The sequence below is a fragment of the Microtus pennsylvanicus genome, chromosome 5 (assembly GCF_037038515.1).
Source record: "Microtus pennsylvanicus isolate mMicPen1 chromosome 5, mMicPen1.hap1, whole genome shotgun sequence".
NCBI classification, from domain to species: Eukaryota; Metazoa; Chordata; class Mammalia; order Rodentia; family Cricetidae; genus Microtus; species Microtus pennsylvanicus.
Genome location: NC_134583.1, coordinates 90,227,560 through 90,249,152, shown reverse-complemented (window position 1 = coordinate 90,249,152; position 21,593 = coordinate 90,227,560). Strand labels below are relative to the sequence as shown.

Below are 21,593 nucleotides of genomic sequence, written 5' to 3'. Positions count from 1 at the left end.
CCATCTTGACTTCCTGACCTTGGCCTCCCGCTGGTCCTCGTCTTTGGTCGGCGCGCCATCATGTCTGTCCTGACGCCACTGCTGCTGAGAGGCCTGACCGGCTCGGCCCGGCGGCTCATGGTGCCGCGCGCTCAGGTCCACTCGAAGCCGCCGCGGGAGCAAATCGGGGTCGTGGTGAGCGGGACCGACAGGGTGCTGGGGGCGGCTTGCAGCCCTTGCTCGGGCCTGGTTGCAGGGCGTGGATGGGATAAGTTGCTCTGATGCTCTTAAGCCCTAGGTCTTTCTCTCTCCCAAGTCCTTGGATCTCAGGTCAGCCCGTCAGCCCCTGCTTTGTTGTTTACTCGCTGCTCAGCCTCTCCAAACAGGTTTACCTTTCCAGTTTTTGGTGGGAAATGCCTGATGACTGACAGGCAGCGACGGTAATGGTTGTTGCCGCTATCTTTTTTCTTTTTTAACTAAGAAATGTAGAAGTCCCATTTTGTCTTTGGAATTCTCAGAAATGAAGGATAGCTATGTGGACAATTTTCACTTTTTAAACTTTTCTTTTTTTAAATTGAGGCAGGGTCTCATGTAGCCCAGGATGGCTTCAAATTTGTAGCCATATTTGATCTTGAACTGATAATCCTGTCTGCACCTGTTTAGTGCTGGGATTGCAGGCGCGTGCCATCGCATTTGGTTTTATGTGGTGCAGGCGATCAAACCCCAGCTTTGTTAAAAGCTACACCTCTGCCCAGGCCCTCCTCTTTTTTATTTTATTTTTTTATTTTAAGCTTTCTTGTTTTTAGTGAGAGCGGATCCTGAATCCAGGCAGCTGGGCACTGAATTAGGAGTAGAGGCAAAGTGTTGCCACTGAGGAAACTGACAATCAAGTCATGCCTGCCTGTAGTCCCCACTACTGGGGTGGTTGAGGCAGGAAGACCGAGCTCAGGAATTCAGGCCAGTTTGGGCAACATAATGAGACATGTGTTTGGTGCGTGATTACAGGAAGACTTAAGCGTGGGTCCTGGCAGCCAGGTAACAAGCCAGGTGTTTGTAACTCCAGCTCCAAGAGATCTGACACCTTCCCCTGACCTTTGGAAAATCACAGGAGCACACACCACACAGATGCAGCTAAAACGTAACAAAAACCAGGCAGGCAGTGGTGCATGCCTTCAGTCCCAGCATCCATGAGGCAGACGCAGGCGGTCTACTAAGTGAGTTCCAGGACAGCCAGAGCTACATAGAGAAACCCTGTCTCGAAACAACAATAACTAAAAAAAGAAAGAAAGAAAATACACAAAAAAACAAGGGCCTGGGGAAACGGCTTATTTTGTACAATACTTGCCCCACAAGCATAAGGATTTGAGTTTGGACACCCAGCCACTAGCTAGTCTTTAACTTGAGCGTTGAAGGGGGCAGAGGCAGGGAACTCCCTGGAGCCTGCTGCTTAGATTGTCTACCCAGTCACTGAGCTCCTGGTTCTCTGAGAGTCTATCTCCACGCCTAGGGAGTGCCTACAGAATCCGTGCCCTGAGGCATCCTTCTTTCTTGTGCTCTGTGTAGGATGTCACCGTTGGGCTCACTTCCTGCTTCGTCTGTTGCCTCCTGCCTGCGGGCTGGGTCCTGTCGCATCTGGAGAGCTACAAGAAGCGGGAGTGAAGGGAGCTTCCTCCCCCTGTGACTAGACCACCCTTGCCAGCCCATCTTGATCATGTTTCCTGCATTCCTGGCTGGCCTTCCCTGGGATCATGCCATTCAATTCCAGTCACCTCTTCTGCAATCATGACCTCTTGATGTTTCCATGGTGACAACTGGGACCACATATATTGCTGCTGCTTGGTGGGGTCCCCCTTGTAACAATAAAGTCTGTTTAAACCTTGCCCCAGAAGTACATTGTGCCCTCCTGCTCTGGGCTCCTGCCTGCACAAGAATCGAGGATGGTGTTGGATTGGGGCTTATGGGGGGGACACCTGGCTGGGCAGGTCCCAGTGCTGTCTGAGGTTTCTTAGGTGTGTGTCAGCTGTACTTTACTTATTTAAATGGTTCTCAGCTTCTGGAAAACGCCTGTTATTGAGTGCTCCACCTTGCTGCTCATCCCTTCCAGTTTCCTTGCCTGTGGCAAGTTCATTGGCTCCCTGTGGGTGCTGTCTGTATGCAGAGGACTCCACTTTTAAGGCCAGCTGTAGTGTGATGTTTTATCAAGCGTCTTTGCTGGCATGGGTGTCCATGTGCAGTACCTTGCAGGTAGTGGGTATGGTGGAGCCCAAGGGGTTTATGCTGGGCATTACCACCACTTATGTCAAATTCAGAGCCTCTTTAGTCCTTCGTAAATGCTATCAGCTGAGTGGCCTTCCTCATTGTACCTCAGTATTTTCAGGAGGGGGCAATCTGGAGATGGCCTCTCTAGCCATGTGGTGCATAAGGAGCTGCACTCTGGGCCCCCGAAGGTGACATGGCTTCACTTCACTTGGATGCTTCGCTCAGACAGACACAGGGACACCATTCCCTGTGCACCTGCGGCTGGAACAGTGGCCTTCTGGAGGCCTGTGTTCTGAGCTTCAGGTAGAGCTGGCTCCCCTCCGTTCCCTTTACTCCTGGCTTTTCTGCATGGTGTTTGATGATGCTATACACCCAAGGCCAAGGATGCTTCCCTAAGGGTAGGAAAGGACTCCCTGCCTCCTGAGGGGCTGTTGCCCTCAACCAAGGAATTGTGGACCAGCTGCCTGAACCTGCTGCCAGAGTAGGTGGAGACTGTTACAAGGTGGGCACATCGTGAGACACTGGCCAGGGGGAGTATGCTGCTGCCTAGTCTCAAGGGCCCAGTGTTGTGACCCATACCTGTAATCCCAGCACACTGAGGCAGAAGGATCCTGATTTCCAGACTAGCCTGAGCTACATAGTAAGGATACTATCTCCCTTCCCCCCAAACCTTCTGAGATGGGTTTTTTTCTGTGTAAAAAGCCTTGGCTGTCCTGGAGCTCATTTTGTAGGTCAGGCTGGCCTCAAACTCACAGAAATCTACCTGCCTCTACCTTCCAAGTGCTGGGATTAAAGGTGTGTGCTACCACCAGCCCAGCAAGGATACTACCTCTTAAAACAAAAACCCCACTAAATAAATGGATAAAAATGAAGGAATGACTTCAAAAGTCTTGGCCAAGTGACCTCATAGCTACCTGTACCTGCCTTCACAATTCCTGTCCATAGCAGCTCAGGGTGGGGTGAAAACTGGGTGTGTGTCATCTTCGTCACCTTGGAAGTGATGGAGGCTCGTGGGCTGGCAGTGGCCCTCCTTGTCAAGCCTCTGCTGCCAGAAGAGGTTCAGCTGCCCAGACCTGCTCTGTCCCCTGGCAGAGATTATACCTTGATCTCAGAGCCATGGGCTGTCCTGAAGCAAGGATGCAGTTCCAGAAGTTTTGTTCCAGTTTCTATGGTAACGTCACTGCTCTGCCAAGGATTAATTATCTCCTATTTCTGTGCCCAGGAAGTATATGACAGACACCCTGTCACAGAACTGCTCGAAACCAAAGTTCTGTCTTGAGTCAGTCAGTTCAGGCTGGAGGGAAGCCAATTGGCTAAATAAGTTCCCATACCCTGGTCTGAGTCTTTAATCAGGTTTAACATCTCCAGGGATGGGGGGGGGGGTGGGCTGGCACTTGGCTTGGGGACATGAAGGAGGGCTTAAGATTTCCACTGATTTGTCACAGTTGGACATCCTCACGGGCCTGGAATCTATCACCTTTCAGTGGCTCTTTCACCAAGCTAGGGATCCTTAAATGATGTCCCACCAAGTGAGGCTTTGTGCTCTGAGCTATATCTTTTGTCCTGTCTGGTGTGTGATGGGCATGGGCTGAGAGTCTGGAGACTCCAGGGTGACCTTAACAAGTCAGTTTTCAGGACTAAAAATAATAATAATAATAATAAATGACAGGCAGGATGTCACTTCTTTGATCCCAGGAATCTATGATGTCATTTTGAATGGCCAAGGTGATTTTGCGGATGTGATTAAGGTTCTGGGCCTTGAGCCTAGAGATATCTTGGATTATCTGAGTGGCCTAGTGTGATCACCCATCACTGCATGCCCTGCAAGCAAGCCCATCCTGTCATTGTAGGAAGTGGGTTAGAGCTAAGGGATGACTAGCCACAGTTGTAATAGCCCTCAGTTTACTGCCAGAAGGACTGGGAGACTTCTAACATAGGACCATCTGGATTTTGCCGCTGTGTGGAAAGGAAGAGATGGATTGTCTCTCAGCCTCTGGGTGACACAAAGCAAACTCATGTATGACATTTCCAGATGAGTCCCCTGTCACAGGTCCGTGAAATGGAGACTCAGAGACACTTTGAGAACGAATTTAGCCAGTAGATTTCAGTATCTCAAAATAACCTGAATGAAGCTTCCAAAAATGCAACGCAAGTGCAAACACCTGATTCAGGAGGTACCATGGGTTATGGCAAGTGTAGGGGGTGCTTGTTATCTTTCTGGGGCCAACAGGACACTGCCACAGTTCCCAGCTAAGAGTGTGGGTAGAAACTGTGTTCCCTTGCTCTGCTCCCCACTGTCTTGTGCTTCAGTGACTGTCACAGCTCAGCTAACTGCCCCGAAGTCCAGCCTCTGTTCAGCTCAGCATCCCTCGACCCTGGTGGGTACAGCAGTACAACTCTAGGGGTGTAGCTAGGCCACTTACAAGCTCCCAAATAAGACAGAGACTTATTATGAATGCTCAGCCTTGTCCCGCTAGCTCTTTTAACTGAACCTGTTTCTATTCATCTACGTTTTGCCTTGGGGTTTTTTTTACCGTTCATTCTGTATGTCCTACTTTCCTGCTCCTTCGTGTCTGTCTGTCTGGCACCTGCTATCTCTTTTTCTTTTTTTCCTCTCTTTCTCCTTTGAGCTTTAATTTCTCCTTCTATTTACTCGCCCTGCCCGAAGTTTTGCCCCTCATTATTGGCTGTTCAGCTTTTTATCAGACCAATCAGGTGCCTTAGGCAGGCAAGGTAAAACAACAACACATCTCATCTTTTTTTAAAATATTTATTTATTTATTATGTATACAATATTCTTTCTGCGTGTATGCCTGAAGGCCAGAAGAGGGCACCAGACCTCATTTCAGATGGTTGTGAGCCACCATGTGGTTGCTGGGAATTGAACTCAGGACCTTTGGAACAGCAGGCAACGCTCTTAATCACTGAGCCATCTCTCCAGCCCCCACAACAACACATCTTTACATCAGTACTCAAATGCAACACATCTTTGCATAGTTAAATATTCTGCAACACAGAGGCTCATCTGGGAGCCCACACGTTCCTGCTCTTGCTCTGCAAAACTCCCAAGTCTGTCCCGGGAAGGAGGGCCTATCTCCTGAGACCTTGCCTTCTGCAGCGATGTTGGTTGTGCTAGGCCATATCCCTTTTGTGCTGGCCACCTTGGCTGCTTCTCTATGGCTGAGGTGTCATAGTTCCTTGACTCCTAAGGGGACTCATTTCCCACCTGACAATCCCATACATAGATGGGCTCTGATGTTCCCAGATGGCAGGACTATACGGGAAGAGACTAGATCCTTTGCCTGCTCTCATATGTGACTTTCCAACATCGGCCTGAAGCCACCCACCCATCCACATGTGTTAGCTATTGTTTTGAGACATGGTCTCATATACCCCAGGCTGGCTTCGAATTCCCCATGTAATTGAAGACAACCACTTATTTCTAGTTCTCTACATCCAGAGTGCTGGAATTCCAGGCATTCAACAATACCATGTTCAATGTTTAATGTGCTGATGGGGATCAAATAGGGCATTGTACAGGCACTCTACAGACTATGTCCGTAGCCATGGTGTATGTGCTCGCGTGTGTATGGGAAGGTTGACTTCAGACATTTTCCTTAGTCACTCTTCATCTTATTCTGAGTGCCATGGTTTCTCTTTGAACTTGAAGCTTGCTGTTTTGGCTAGATTGGCAGGACAAGACCCAGGATCCACCAGCATCCACTCCTCCAGTGCTGGAGTTACAGGGGCATGCTGTCACACCCAGCTTTTATGTGGGTGCTGGGTATCTAAACTCAGGTCCTCATGGTTTGGCAGCAAACGCTACCCACTGAGCTATCTCAGCATTCCCTATACCAATCTGTTTGATAAAGGATTTCATATTCTGTCCTGGTTGGTGTGGAACTTAATCTGTAGCCCAGACTGGCCTAGAAACTCAGTAATGCTCCTGCCTCAGTCTCCTACATGTTAGGACTATATATCTGAGCCACCAGCCCAACTTGTATTGCCTATTTTTGTCACTGGCCTTAGACAGTTGTGGAATGGTGAATTGGGAGGTGTAGGGCAGTACCTGCAAGTGGGATTTAGATGCTTCAGGCTAATCAGAAGCCAGGAAGTGGTGAAAAGTGTGGGACAGATGGTGTGGGAGTTAGAGAACTGCTGGATACAACCGGACAAACGGGCATCAGAGTGGAGCGGGCTCAGAATGATGTCTACCTGTGATATCAGCACTCAGCTGGAGGCAAGTGGGTTGGAAATCCCCCTGGGCTGGGAGACCTTATCTTAAATATACGTGAAACGTAAAATTAAAACAAGGACTTGAGTGGCAATGTCACCGAGCAGTAGAACATGAGCTTAGGATGTGAGAAGCCCTGGGTTCAGGTTCAGTCCTCAGCTCTCTCTTTTTTTTTAAAATATTTATTTATTTATTATGTATACAATATTCTGTCTGTGTGTATGTCTGCAGGCCAGAAGAGGGCACCAGACCTCATTACAGATGGTTGTGAGCCACCATGTGGTTGCTGGGACTTGAATTCAGGACCTTTAGAAGAGCAGGCAATGCTCTTAACCTCTGAGCCATCTCTCCAGCCCCCAGTCCTCAGCTCTTAAGTACAGCAAGCTAACAAGGGTTTAATAGAAAGCATGAAAGGCTGGAAGGGTCAGGAAGGGCCGGAAAGAATGAGTATGACTGTAAAACAGAAAAGGAAGAGTCCTGAGGAGAAGCAGACATCCCTCATCTCTACTGTGTCAAGACTAATGCCCTGCTGTGTGCTCTCCACCAGTGGGACAACAGAGTGAATGCTATATAAAGGCTTTATTGTTTCAGATAATAAAAGGCTGGACAGATGGTTTCGTGTTTGAAAGCATGTGCTGCTCTTGAAGAGGACCTGATTTTGGTTTCCGGCACTCACACCACATGACTCTAATCACCTCTAACTCAGCGGATCAGATGTCCCTGCCCTCCGTAGATTTCTGCACTGAAGTGCACATACCCCCCTCTACCTACAGACACATTAAAAATATTTTCAGAGCCGGGCGGTGGTGGCTCACACCTTTAATCCTAGCACTCGGGAGGCAGAGGCAGGTGGATCTCTGTGAGTTCGAGGCCTGTCTGATCTGCAAGAGCTAGTTCCAGGACAGGCTCCAAAGCTACAGAGAAACCCTGTCTCGAAAAAAAAAATTCATGTCGCCTGTGAATCATCTAAAAAGTTTAATACAAAACAATAGGAGGAGTAGGTACCAACAGGCAGTGGTGATGCACACTTCAATCTCAGCCCACCCTGAGTGCCAGGATGGCCAGGGCTACACAGAGAAACTGTTTCAAAACCAAAAAAGGATAGATACCAAAGATGCTGTAAAGAAAAGTTATAGACTTACACAGAGAAACCGTGTCTTGAAAAACCAAGAAAGAAAGCAAGAAAAGCTATAGACTGGAAAGGGGAGATGGTTCAGAGGATGACTAAGGGTGCTTGCAGGCAAGCCCGATGCCCTGAATTGAATCCACATGATGGAATAAAAGAATTCCTTCAAGTTGTCCTCTGACCTCTACACATGCTCCATGCTACAGCCTCCCACACACCAGCACGCCCACACCCACACATGGAGTAGAGTATATATATATATATATATACACATATATACAGATAGATAGATAGATAGATAGATAGATAGATAGATAGATAGATGGTGGTGGTGGCGCATGCCTTTAATCCCAGTACTCAGGAGACAGAGGCTCTAAGTGAGCTCGAGGCTGGCCTGGTCTACAGAGCAAATGTATCTTTTGAAGATATAATCTGAGGCTCTAGTTCCCACCGTTCTGTGGCTGCAGCCTGTCTGCACCCATGGGAGCGCCATGGTGGACAGCTCACAACTGTTCTCCCCAGCTTCACCCCCGGACGCCATCTTCTAGCCTCCCTGACACCAGGCAGACACATGGTGCGTATACATACACATAAATAAATCTTTAAAAAAATATACGAATAAAAGCTGGGCTGGCAAGATGGCTCAGCGGGTAAAGTGTTTGCCACACGAACCTGACAACCTAAGTTCTGTTTCCAGAACCCACATAAAGGTGAAAAGAGAACGGATTTCACAAAGTTGACTCTGACTTTACACACAAGCACCTTGGTACAAGGAAGCCTCCCATACAGCACAAGCATAATAAAAAATTTAACAAAAAAAAATAGCTGATAACAAAAGTCACGATTTCTATTTGGCTTTTCTCTTTATGTTTGTGAGTCTCATTGTGTAGCTGTTAGTAGTCTAGAACTTGTGTAGACCAGGCTGGTATCTGGTCTACAAAGGTAGAGATCCACCTGCCTCTGCCTTCTGGGTGCTGGGATTAACCGTGTGCACCATGCCCCCTGCCTGTACTTGGTTTTTCTTACTCTTGAAGAGAGCTACAAAACAAGTGCACCCTGGCTGCTGCTACCTAGGCTAGGGAACCCACACGAGAGCTGGGGCCGGGGCTGCTCAGGACAGTGAACTGCTACTGGAGAGTAAAAAGTCCCGCTGTGGCTCAGTGCTGGCGATAGCCCGGCTACCAACCGAGTAAATGAGTGACTTCCACCTGCAAATTCAGTTTGGTGCTTGGAATTCAGGGCCCCTGCAGACGGAGTGCTCCTTTTTCTACTGGTCATCCCCCATTTGTCAGGCAGAATAGAGATAAAAACCCAAGGAAAATAGGGAAGCTTTGGCAAAAGTTAGCAAGGACGGTCACTTTTTGGCCCAGTTTTGTTTGTTTTGAGACGGGGTCTCAGGAAGCCAAGCCTAGCCTGAAACTCTAGGATTACCTTGAACTCTGATCCTCCTTGTGTGATCCTTCCACGTGCCCGGATTACGGATTTAAATCCATGCTTTCTCAACCAGAACATAAAAGCCCGATAATAGGTCGAGGCTTTTTGGGTTTGACATCAAGGGAAAATGCTGGAAACAGGTCTCCAAAGCCTGCAGAGAACAGACTCAGTGGTGAGGGGAGAGAGGCCGCGATTTAGGGGCTCTGAAGGGCATCAGGATGTTGGCACCACTTCCTGTCTCGCGGTGGCTCCGCGCTCCGCACTGCAGCTACCAGGAGTGCACGCGCAGCAGGGATGTTGCCTTCAGTGACTTTAATTCCTTCAGAATCCTTATCTCAGTAACACAACCTACGTTTCAAACTCCGGTAGACGCAAAGCAAAAGCGACTCGAGGAGACCCTTAGCACCTCACGACCTTCAGGAGCGTGGGGCTGTGGAGGCGCGCGTTGGGGTCGCCCGCCTCTCCTGGGGCCGCACGAGCTGCCCAGCCCCTGACAACCGCCAAAGGGATCCTGTTGCTAGGGGCGTTGCAAAGGAGGGGTCACGAGGAGGGGCTCCCTTCCGGGAGGAGGGCGATTAATAACCCGGAAGCGGTCGGCAGTGCGGCGCTGTTTAAAGATGGCGGCGGAGGAACCTCAGCAGCAGAAGCAGGAGCCGCTAGGCAGCGACTCTGAAGGTACGGACCGGGGAAAGGATTTTCTGCCCGGGCTGACGGGGGCGAGGCTCGGTCGGCCATTCCCGAGGAGCTCCGGAAGGCAGGGCCGCCGAGGACCCGGCGCAGCGTGCCACGGAGCCCTTGGGCGCCTCTCCTCCCCTCCCCCTCACAATGGAAGCAGGGCCGCGGCGACCCCCGGCCGGGCGGGGTGGCGAGGTCCGCCGCTCGGCCTCTCGCGCACGCCCGGGGCGGGGCCTGGACCGCCCCGCCTCCACCGGTCCCGCGGCCTCGGCGGGCTCCCCAAGTCGGCTAGCCCGAGTCCTCGCCGGCAAGCCGAGGCCTAGGCCCGGGCCGAGTCGCCCGCCCGGCCGCCCTTACCCGAGCTGCCCAAAGGCGTTCAGTGACGCCGGGCTGCCGGGCACGAAGTCTCCGACGAGGCGTTCGGGGTGCTGCCGGCAGCCCTCTTTCTTAGAACTCGTTCTGGCTTTCCAGACCCCTTGAGCAGATCCAGGCATTGTTTTCTAGTTTGCTGGTCCTTAAAAAAACAAAACGGTTACGCCCTCTCTGTCTACCATGAACTTCGGCTCTGCGGATTAATTAAGTCTCTCTAGTGGGAGGGATAGCCCTGTTGTAGGACACATAGGCTCAGCTGAGAACCTGGGATAACCATGCCCCAAAGGATCAACTTTAAACAGTCAGCCATCACGCGCACACCTAACTCTTAAGTCCACACTCTAGACTAGAGCCCGAGGACTGGGAAACTAGGTACACAGAAAGAAATTGGTGTCGATCACACTTCTAAGAAGGATCTGGGACTAGAATTAGTGTCTCCTGACCCCTCCAATAGTTGCTTAGATTAGGGTCCAAAGGATGAACCTCCCAAATCCATGGATGACCTAGAGAGTGCTTAGGTATTACTTCTGCTGTCAGAATGGCAGAATCCCAGCGTATTTTGATGATGAGGGCAAGGTGCTGGCGTTAATCCATTTTACAAGTAAGGGGAGAGGCTTTGCGGTGCAGTGACAAGTGACACTGTACAAACGTGGACTTGCTCACAGCTCTTCACTGGTTTCGACCTTGGGCAAAATGGAGTCACCTCCTTGCATTTGTTATTTGGAAAATGAGCACCATGAACAATAGACAGGACCACAGAGGGATGAAGGGTGTGTCCCTGTAAAGTGCATGCTCACAGGATGCTCTCATTCCACCTAGGGCTCCACCCTCCTCATCGTGCTTTTCCCCAGAGAATCCCTTCCCCAGAACATTCCCAGGATGCTACAGAGTAATGTTAAGCAGGCAGGAAGGAGTATCAAAGCTGGAAAAGTGCTTGATGGTGATCTTTATTCTGTCACTTTATTTTTTATTTACCTATTTTTGGGGGTTGCTAGAAATAGAAGTCAGGGCTTCACACCTGTAGGACAAATATATTGTCTGCCACTGAGCCTCAACCCCAGACCTATTTTCTTTTTTTCCAAGGTAAGGCCTTGCGGTATTTCCAGGGCTGATCTCTTAACTCCTAGGCTCCTTGATCCTCCTGGTCTGGTCTGTGAGTACTGGGACTTGGAGCTCTGTGCTATGATGCTCAACTGCCCCCTTTTTTGTTGTTATTTTTTGGAGACTGGCTCTGCATAGCTCCAGTAGCCTCGAACTTGTGGTCTTCCTGCCTTAGCCTACCAAATAACACCATACCCAGCTACCTTCTCCTAAAGAGGAAGTGAAAAGCTAAAGAGGAAGGACTTTGCCAAGATTACCCAGTGGACTGTAAGACATGGGCTCCACACTCCAAACCTGCTCTGCCAAAGCCGCCTACCATAGAGATAGATACCCAGGCCCACAGTAACCCTTGCTTGGCACTTTTCTTTTTCCTTCTTTTTCTAGGTGTTAATTGTCTGGCCTATGATGAAGCCATTATGGCTCAGCAAGACCGAATTCAGCAAGAGGTGAGGGGCTGGAGAAGGTTGGGAAGGCAGTGACTGAGGATTTAATGGTGGGGATGTGTGGTCAGGGCCTGAGGCCTAGTGTCTGTTTGAAGCCCCCCCTCTCCAGTCTGCTTCAGTGGGAGCTCCTGTGCCACTGAGTGACCAGCCCAGAGCCCTCTTGTAGGTGTTAGGCATAGCTTACTCAACCCCCCTGCCAGAGTCTGATGGATCCCTGCCTCCTGCAGATTGCTGTGCAGAATCCTCTGGTGTCTGAGCGTCTGGAACTCTCAGTTCTGTACAAGGAGTACGCTGAGGATGACAACATCTATCAACAGAAGATCAAGGTGGGATCCTGGCCAGAGGGGCAGGAGGAAGCCTGTTTCAGCCCTGTGCTTTGCTAGGCCTATTCTTTGAGAGGGTAGGGTGTTGGGGGAACGGGACACACCTCTCACTGCTAGTTCTTGAAGTGTGCAGCCTCTGGACTGAGCCCTCCATTCACATCAGATTGCCACTCAGCAGCTGTCTTCTTGGCAGGTCCTTCAGTGTCTCTGAGCCCTGGGTGTCCTCATCTGTAAAATAGGGACAGTGAAATCTTCTGCTGTAGGGTGGCTGTAAGGTTGAGGTAGGTGTTGCTCGGGTAGGACCAAGTGCAGGCTGGGTGGGCACTGACAACTCAGTACCCAGCCAGGGGCCAAACTTGCTGGTGTTGGGATGGGTAGACGGGTCACATAGAGACCTGTCCTACAGTCTGTCTGGATCTTTGTGGAGGACAGACCCCTGTTTATGTCCCTGATGCATCACTTAAACTGAAGCAAGTTTCTTTACCAGCCACCCCAAAGGCTGGGAGCGGTGGAAGTTGAATTGTGACCCTGGTTTGAAAACTATTTATGTATTTATTTATTTATTTTGGTTTTTCGAGACAGGGTTTCTCTGTGGCTTTGGAGCCTGTCCTGGAACTAGCTCTTGTAGACCAGGCTGGTCTCGAACTCACAGAGATCCACCTGCCTCTGCCTCCCAAGTGCTGGGATTAAAGGCGTGCGCCACCACCACGCGGCTTTGAAAACAGTATTTAATAGACAGCCTGAGGAGATAGGAAATGGTGTACTTCAGTCTTCTCTGTAGATCGTAGGTGTTTATGTTCTTTACTTGGAGCTGGGACCTTCAGGTGGTCAAGCGGGTAACCCAGTGAATGAAGCTGCCTAAGAAGTTAACTGGGAGGGCACCATAGCACAAAAACAGGCATGGTAGGGTGTTGTAGGGAAAGGGCCACTTGTTCATCCCTGCTGCCCAGCTAGCTTAGCCCCAAAATAACCACACAGAAACTGTGTTCATTAAATCACTGCTTGGCCTATTAGCTCTAACATCTTATTGGCTAACTCTTACGCCTTGATTTAGGCCATTTCTATTAATCTATGTATTACCACATGGCAGTGGCTTACCAGATAAAATTCCCAGCATGCATCTCTGGCAGATCATGGCATCTCTCTCTGACTCTGCCTAACTTCCTCCCAGCATTCAGTTCTGTTTTTCCCCCCTACCTAAGTTCTGCCCTATCAGAAAGCCAAGACAGTTTCTTTATTCATTAACCAATGAAAGCAACACACACAAACAGAAGGAACTCCTACAGTAGGGAATATCCATAGTTAATCCCCTGTTGTCAGAGAAGCCAGAATTCTTGAGTAAACATTTGGTGGCTAATGAGAACTTGAGATGTTGTATAGGGCTGGAGTCCAGCTAGCTCAGTAGTAGTGTGAACCTAGTGTTTGCAAGGCCCTAAGGTCTGTCCTTAGCACTCGGGAGGAATGTATGTGCTAAATAACTGTTTTCAGCCTAGGTCAGCTGTGCCTAGTGTGGGATCTGTTCATACCCACTGCTCAGGGCTTTGGGGTTTCTCCAAAATACACGTGAGGACATAAAGGCTCTGACGTTTCTCATGTCTTTGCTCTCTTTCAGCCTATGGGGCAGGTTCAGGGAAGGTGTCGAACTCCGTGCTGATAGCGCTCAGCAGCGGTGTAGAAAGCAGTAGGCTTTTTTCTCCTTTGTGGCCAGTTAGTAGAGTGGTACCCCATCCAGGGCCAATTGTCCTGCTAGGCTGCCCTGAGAAACTAACAGGATAATCTTCAGGTTTTTCCTGTCATTGAGTCAGTTAGCAAAGTGTTTGAATGTTTGAAGAAAGCTGTTGGTAGCAATGTACGTCAACACACCTGAACTTCCATTCTGTGTACTGTGCCCAGACCCTCCTCTTCTTCCTGGGTGGTAACGACAAAGCCAGGACTGGGTGTGTACTTGGTCCCTGTGGATGAACATTCCACAGGGTACCTGACTGTATGTGCCCCGGGAGCTTATAGCAGAGTGGCTGGGCTCTGATCAGTCTTAGAGCACTGGTCATGTTACATCCACCAGGCAGGTGCTGTGCCCCAGGCGCTAAAGATACTGCAGATACTGGGACTGAAACAAGGTCATCTTTAATCCTGGGAGAGAATGAGGCAGAAGGATCAAGGCCAGTCTGGGCTACATATTGCAAATGCTGTCTCAATGCTGTAACACCCCACCTACCCACCAGTTTGGTTGTTGGAGTTGGTTAGTGCTGTGGAGAGAAAGGAGGGGGAGAGTTGTATTTTACATAGGGGTAATGGCTAAGAACCTCTGAAAAGGTGTATTTGGTGAACAGACAAGCAAGATGACAAGTGACAGGGCATCCAAGAGTCATGGGGGCTGAGGTGGTTTAAGACTAGGACATCTGGCTGGGCAGTGGTAGCACACACCCTTAATCCCAGCACTGGGAGACAGAGGCAGGCGGATCTCTGTGAGTTCGAGGCCAGCCTGGTCTACAAAGCAGGTTCCAGAACAGCCAGAGCTATTTACACAGAGAAACCCTGTCTCAAAAAAGGAAGAAAGAAAGAAAAGAAGAGGACATCTGGGCAGGTGGAGGCCATCGTGAAAGCTAGTTTGGCCTGGGAATGAGTGTGTGAGTGCTGGCAAGGATGCAGGGAGGACAAGGACTTGTCTGTAAGGTTACTGTTGTTTCGGGGGTGAGAATGGGGAAAGACTAGTGAGGGGCTTTGGCAGTAGAACAGGGAGCAGGTGTGATGGACCAGTAATGGGCTGTGTACTGATACATTTAGGTACTAGGTATGTTGAAGGAAGAGCCTAAGGGGTGTATTGTTTGGTGGATGTGTTGGGGAGAAATGAGCCATCTGTGAGACTGTGGTTCAAAGCCTGGGTGTAGAAAAGATTGGTGCAACCCATCTGTGGCAGTGGAGCTGTCTGGGGCAGTGAAGAGAGGTGTAGGGGAGGCAGGGCATTAAAGATGGAACTCTTGGGTTGGAGAGATGACTCAGCGGTTAAGAGCATTGCCTGTTCTTCCAAAGGTCCTGAGTTCAATTCTCAGCAACCACATGGTGGCTCACAACCATCTGTAATGAGGTCTGGTACCCTCTTCTGGCCTGCAGGCATACGTGTATACATAATAAATAAATAATTTAAAAAAAAAAAGATGGAACTCTTTGGTTTTTTGTTTTGTTTTTTTTTTTTTTTGAGACAGGGCTTTTCTGTGTAGCTCTGGCTGTCACTGGAACTCATGTAGATCAGGTTGCCCTCCAACTCAGGAACTCAGAGATGTTCCTGTCTCTGCCTCCCAAGCACTGATATTAAAGGCGTTCACCACCACTGCTCGACTTCAAAGTAGAACTTTATCTAGGTTTGGTGGCCTAAAATTTCAGTACTCAGAAGTCTGAGGCCAGAAGAGTGCTGCAAGTTCAAAGCGAGCCTGAGTTGTAAAATGAGACCCTGTTTTAAAACCAAAGTAAAAGGAAAAAACTGTATCTGCAGACTAGGAGGTGAAGATACTGTCAGGTCTCTGGTGTTCACAGGGCAGGCAGGAAGCCCTGTATTTGCATGTATTGTAACTGGCAGGTGTCTTGAGGAAGGATACTGTGTGGTTTGGTGGGATCCCTGTCCTTTAGGATGGAGAAAGATGCAGGTTAGTCTGGGAGAGAGCAGGTGAAGAAAAGATGGGGTACAGCATCACTGTCCAGAGGCTGGGCCGGGGAAGGCTGCATTGACCCTGCTGTAGTAGCTCTAGCTCGTTTTTGACCTTGGTTGGACAAAAACCTCCTATAGGAGTTTCTGTTTTTATGGGGAGGCCTACCTGGATCTTACATGCCTGTGGAGTCTATAACTATAATCTATGAACTAGATTCATATCCTTGAATCTGAGAGAGGACATGAGCTGGTAGTGAGGATTGGGGTAGCTAAGTGGCAGATGTCAGGGCCACGTTCTCAGTGTGAAGGGCTCTGATTACTGAGCGTTGCCTGAGGGTTGTCCGCTGGCAGGTGTCTGGAGGAAGGGTACTGTGTGGTTTTTTGGGAGCCCTGCCCTTTAGAGTGGAGAAGGGTGAGGGGTAGCCTGGGAGAGAGCAGGTAAAGTAGGAAGGGGCAGGCTGAAGAGAACAGGGTTGGGTGTGTCCAGGTGGCTGAGTGAGGCCTGCTTACCCAGCAGCACTAGGAGTCATGGGGGTGTGCTTCATCTGGGGAAGGTGGAAGAGGCTGAAGGCTGTGGGCAGGGACCGAGTGGATGGGAGAGCTGCTGTGTGTAACTGGAGCCCTGCCGGGCAAAGGAACCGCAGGTCTTCAGGGAGCTGGTGCTGTGGCTTGCCCTGTCCCCTGCTTTGCCATGCCTGGATTGAAAGATCTGAAGAGCTGCATTAGCCAAGAACAGGTCATCTGCTTTTATAAGTAGCACCCACATGGCAAGCAGCTGGTGACTGTACAACCTGTTGGCACATAAGTGCACAGCTTCCAGGAGCTTCCAGGGAGGGCTCTGCTATGGCCATTTCTTGGGCTGGCCCTGGCCTGGCTGGATGTTAAACTGGGCCTCTCTTCTGCAGGACCTCCACAAAAAGTACTCCTACATCCGGAAGACCAGGCCCGATGGCAACTGCTTCTACCGAGCATTTGGATTCTCCCACTTGGAGGCACTCCTGGATGACAGCAAGGAGCTGCAGCGGTGAGGAGGGCGCCAGGGGCTCCAGGCCCCTCTTGCTGAACAGGATCCAGGCTTAGGCCAGCCATCAACTGGGTTGTTTGGGATTTCCTTTTGAACTTGGTGGGTGGTCTTGTCTAGGCAGGACTGGGCTGGCTAGGCCTTTGCTTTGCTGGCTGAGAAGCCCATGCTGGCCTCACATCCCTTCCCAACACAGGTTCAAGGCTGTGTCTGCCAAGAGTAAAGAGGACCTGGTGTCCCAGGGCTTCACTGAGTTCACAATCGAGGACTTCCACAACACGGTGAGCCTAGCTGTCTCAGGCTGGGCTGGCAGGGAGGGTGGCTCTGTAGGCTGTGGTAAGGGTAGCCTCTCCTCACTCATTTTTCCTCATCTTAACCTTTGTCCCTGGGTGGGGCAGTTCATGGACCTTATCGAGCAGGTGGAGAAGCAGACCTCGGTAGCTGATCTGCTGGCCTCCTTCAATGACCAGAGCACCTCAGACTACCTTGTGGTCTACCTGCGACTGCTCACCTCAGGCTACCTGCAGCGGGAAAGCAAGTTCTTCGAGCACTTCATTGAGGGTGGCCGGACTGTTAAGGAGTTCTGCCAGCAGGTGCCACCTCCTCTTCAACTCTGCCCTGGGACCCTCCTTTTCTCTTTTGTTTAAGGGTGGGGCATGCCAGGGTGAGGTGTGGGACCTCAGGGGGAGGGGTTTTGGGACAGGCCTGACCTGCCCCTTTGCCACAGGAGGTGGAACCCATGTGCAAGGAGAGCGACCATATCCACATCATCGCCCTGGCACAGGCCCTCAGCGTGTCCATCCAAGTAGAGTACATGGACCGTGGTGAGGGTGGCACCACCAACCCACACGTCTTCCCCGAGGGCTCCGAGCCCAAGGTCTACCTTCTCTACCGGCCTGGACACTACGATATCCTCTACAAATAGGGCTGGCTGGCCTGCTGCGCCGTGCCTGCCTCCCCCTACCAGGCACTAAACATGTACAGAGGGTTTTTGGTTTGGTTTCTTTTTTCTTTTCTTTTTTTTGTGGTTGTAAATGGTCATATTTTCACTTCTCCCTTATCCTGTCACACACCTTCCATGTTTTATTAAAGGGGATGCTGGTGGTGAGCCCGAGTGTGCGTTTCCCTGCTCTGCTGCTCTGCCTTACCTGCCCGCTGGCTGCCGTGTGCCTGGCTGTCCCTTCCCCCAGGGTGGGTCCCCTAGCTTTCTACCTATCTACCCCCAATCATTTCTGCCAAGAGAAGTTTGAGGAGGCTAGGCCTCCAAGTTCCTTGGAGTTCTGCTTTCTACCCACCCTAAGGCCTGCCCCCTTTTCTCCTTGACTTTCTAGGGGTTTTCATGGGAACTTTTGAAGTTCCTTGGGAACTTGGCTGGAGGTCTCTGGTCACCCATACTCTAAGCTGCCCCTTAGACTAGTTCTAGATTTGCTGTTCTGGCCAGGGCCCCCAGGTCACAGCTTTCTGCCCACCTCCAGGGGTCTGCATGATTGAGGATTCCTGAGATGAGAGGTTATGGGAGGAGGCTGACCAGGTAGGTGGAGGAGCTGTAGATCCTCGGTGGGCCCCAGGAAGAGCTAGCCTGGTGTGGGAGGAACATAAGGCTTCACGTCTAGGCAAGGCTTACTTGTACTGTTCCCCAGAGTCCCCTGCCTGTGCTTGCTCTGCACCCTCTTGCTTGAGCCATATCTGCATTACCTGCCTCTTTGCTTTCTCCTCCCACCCAGCACATGTGGGGTCTCAGCCCAGGCTGTGAGCTCCTTGGGGGCAGGTCCTCAATAAATGTGAAGTGCTGCCGCCGCCTCTGCTGTCTGGCCAATGCCTCACTCACCCGCCTGGCGCAACCAGGGCTCTTGTAGCCTCTTGAAGCAAAAACAGTGCCCAAGACACCATATTCCTACCAAGGGCTACCTTCCTCCTGGGCCCCAGTCAGACCCAGACCCCAGCACTCAGACAAGTGAGGCTGAATCAGACAGCTTTATTAAGAGGCTTCTGAAAGAGAGGGCAGGATACGCTGAGGGGAAGGACAACCCCACGCTGGTCAGGCTGGAACAAGCAGTTGGCTTCCGAGACCTCTCTTAGAGTTGGGAGCGAGGTCCCACAGGCCCAGGTGGGTCTGAGGGTAGAGCAGATATGTCAGAGGGAGTTGAGGACTTCCGAAAGCAGCAGAGCCCCCTCCCTAGCTTCACCACCCCACTGCACAGAGGTGGGCAACAGCAGGTTGAGCGGGTGTTACAGGCCAGGTTAGTGTAGGGCAGCCACTCCACACGGGGCCAGGCCCTGCTTACCAGTCCCATTCAGGGTGGGCTTCAGGAGCCTCAGGCTGGAAGGCAGAGGACAGTGAGAGCCGCCCCAGAGCCATGGGGGAGGGAGAGGCTGGCCCGGGGGAGGGTGGGGGGCTGCTGGAGGGAAACAAGGGCACATACCTACTGGGAAGTAATGGGGCAGGCGCTCTCGGTAAATGCCCTCGTCCTTCTCGAGGAACACACAGATGATAAGCCGATCCACCTGTGCCAGGGACTGCTCAGCCTGGGCAGGGCCTCAGCTGGCCCCTCAGTCCTAGTACTGTGTGGGTCTCAACTGCCTACTATGGGTGTACTGTCTGCAGGGGTTTGAGAATTAACAGTGCCCACCCGTAACATAAAAGGATTCAGGTGGCAAGGTCGCCCCTTCCCATTGACGTTCCACAGAAGGAGTGAGCCTGTGGAGGGCAGGTACCTACTGGCCACACGGGTCCCGCCTCGCTGTTAACCATTCTCTCACCTTGTCCTTGTGCTGCTCCAGCCACTCCCGCAGCGCAGTCAGCACTACCTCAGCTGCCGCCTCATTGGGGTACCCTGAGGGTGGGGTCTGGTGAGTCCAGATCTGGCCCTCCCCTGCCCACCTCAGTGAGTGGGGCCTTCACTGCCCACGCTAGGCTTTGCTTTTTCAGACTCACCAAACACGCCTGTGGAGATGCATGGGAAAGCCTGGGAAAGGGAGGGCGAGGCAACATGGGGACTTGGTCACTAGGCGCCTCCCCGGCAACTCCCACCACACACACATCAGGCGACTTACCACCGAGCGCAGCCGGTGCTCCAGTAACAGGTCCAGGCTGCTCAAATAGCAGCTGCGCAGCTCGGCCGCCTGGCTGGCACTGGGTTGGCCCACAGCGATGGGCCCCACTGTGTGGATGACGTCTAGGGTAGGGTGAACTTCAGTCAGACAGCCTAGGTTTTCCCTGCCCTCTTAGCAGAAGGACCCCACCCTTTGCCTGACCTAAGTGGCGGAAGACTAACCCAGTCTCCTCGCTCTCCTGCCCGCTGCAGTTCCAGCCGCTTTCCACCTGCTCTCTGGGTATCAGAGGGGCCAGGCCCTTACACTTAAAAGTTAAGGCGCACTTAGTTGGGCCGTGTTGGCGAACACCTTTAATCCCAGCACTCTGAGGCAGAGGCAGGCAGATCTCTGAGTTTGAGGTCAGCCTGGTCTACAGAAGCGAGTTCCAGGATAGCCAGAGATACACAGAGAAACCCTGTCTCAAAAAACTTTAAAAAGAAAGAAAGTTAAGATACACTCACATTTGGCCGGCAGCCTGTAGCCGCAGGTGATCTTGGCTTTGCCGGTCTCGCAGTTCTGCAGGGTGCGGCACTCATCCGTGAGCAGGGGTCCTGCAGCCCGGTGGATGCAACCGTCCACTGCGGGGAACCGAGAAAAATGAGCAGTTGGGTTCCTCTCATCCCTGACGGATCAGACATGACACCCCAATCCCGAGAAACTCCAAGGCTATCCATTCCTTGGCCCACCCGTCATTACAATATTCTCCAAGGCCTCTGGCTGCTCTTGTTAACTTTTCACATCTAGGGAAACTGAGGTTCTAAGGAACAGCAGCCGGCTCTGGAGCGAAAAGGCACAGGGCGACCGGCAGGGGGCGCGCCTGCCTCACCCTCTTGATTGTCTGTCCAGAAAGCGCCCTCCTGAGGTCACCTGTCATCTCAGATCTAAGGATCAGGTGGGATCCTGGAATCCCACCTTTTGACAAGGTCTGCCAAACTTTGGGCCTCATTTAATCCCATCTGAGGAACCGAGGCCACCTAGTTCCAAATTGCAGATCCAGTCCGGGCCTGAGCCTGGCTTTTCCAGCTCCTTCCCATTGGACCAGGCCTCGCAGGTGTCTCCAGACTCTCAAACCCTTGTGAGGCAACTAGTATCCTGCTTAACTGAGGCCAGGCTTGGGCTTGTTTACCCAAGGGAAGCTCTTGGGGCTCTCTGTGACCCAGGGGACCCAGGCCCAGAATAACAACTCTCAATGCTTCGATATCCCAGAGACAGCAGAGGCCCAGAGGCAACTCTTCTACTGACTCAGCCAGGCACCCTATAGCTTTGCCCAGGCACGCTGGGGCAAGTATTGGTTTGCCCCTGCCTGCTATAAATTTTCTCCTGCTTTACCATCATCTCAACTGCAAAATGGGGACAGTGGCCCCTGAGATGGCAGGGCTGATGAAACCCAGGCTTGCCCCCAAGGAGCTCTGCTGCCTGGCGCCTGGCTACACTGGCATCAGGCAAAAATTTCTGATTTTTTCAAAAAAAAAAAAAATTCTGGCTCCATTTTTACAGATTCCTAACGTGAGACCCTTGCTCCTTCCTGCATCCCTCCAACTTCTTGGTACAGATCTGGGGACACCAAATGAACACCACCCTTTTCTGCTGCTTTCTCTCGGGGCCCTAAGGGGCCAATTAAACCTAATTTTCAGCTTTCCTCAGAGCTGGCACTGGGTGGTTTTCCTCGGGTTGGGGAAGCCTGGGAGTGGCCAGGACAGTACCTTTCAGTCCCTTGCCCTCCTCTGCAGAGCCCGAGCTGAGAATCCCTGCCCCAGAAGCCTGCGTGCAGCCTGGAGTTCACAGGCGTCACACGATATCTCTGTTCTGAGTGGGACGCCACAGAGGACCCAGCACAGTGCAGGACAGTGGCAAAGGGAGCTGAGCGGCCTGGGTGATCCTGGCCACATC

At 51.4% G+C, this 21,593-nt stretch overlaps 3 protein-coding genes across 4 annotated transcripts in view; 2 read left to right on the top strand and 1 right to left on the bottom strand.

The window, feature by feature from the left end:
• Window positions 1–39: 39 nt before the first annotated feature.
• Cox8a (cytochrome c oxidase subunit 8A) lies at window positions 40–1,859 on the top strand. The gene is made up of 2 exons (XM_075973366.1): window positions 40–174; window positions 1,543–1,859. Exons 1-2 carry the CDS (start codon window positions 61–63, stop codon window positions 1,636–1,638), a joined length of 210 nt encoding a protein of 69 aa, XP_075829481.1. The 5' UTR covers window positions 40–60; the 3' UTR covers window positions 1,639–1,859.
• Window positions 1,860–9,291: 7,432 nt separating this feature from the next.
• Otub1 (OTU deubiquitinase, ubiquitin aldehyde binding 1) lies at window positions 9,292–17,718 on the top strand. Its single transcript, XM_075973365.1, has 7 exons — window positions 9,292–9,707; window positions 11,565–11,626; window positions 11,851–11,949; window positions 16,495–16,613; window positions 16,807–16,891; window positions 17,009–17,203; window positions 17,338–17,718. The coding sequence occupies exons 1-7, from the start codon at window positions 9,650–9,652 to the stop codon at window positions 17,533–17,535; spliced, it is 816 nt and encodes a 271-aa protein (XP_075829480.1). The 5' UTR covers window positions 9,292–9,649; the 3' UTR covers window positions 17,536–17,718.
• Window positions 17,719–18,569: 851 nt separating this feature from the next.
• Macrod1 (mono-ADP ribosylhydrolase 1) overlaps window positions 18,570–21,593 on the bottom strand; it is a 141,660-nt gene continuing 138,636 nt past the window's right edge. Inside the window, exons 5-11 of one of the 2 annotated variants that reach the window (XM_075973362.1) lie at window positions 20,165–20,281; window positions 19,665–19,786; window positions 19,546–19,576; window positions 19,371–19,444; window positions 19,034–19,115; window positions 18,896–18,930; window positions 18,570–18,723 (exon numbers count right to left, since the gene is read on the bottom strand). In XM_075973362.1, coding sequence (XP_075829477.1) covers window positions 18,926–18,930; window positions 19,034–19,115; window positions 19,371–19,444; window positions 19,546–19,576; window positions 19,665–19,786; window positions 20,165–20,281 — 431 coding nt within the window. In that variant the 3' untranslated portion in view covers window positions 18,570–18,723; window positions 18,896–18,925. The remainder of the gene's footprint in view (window positions 18,724–18,895; window positions 18,931–19,033; window positions 19,116–19,370; window positions 19,445–19,545; window positions 19,577–19,664; window positions 19,787–20,164; window positions 20,282–21,593) is intronic. The other variant, XM_075973361.1, reaches the window with a different exon arrangement.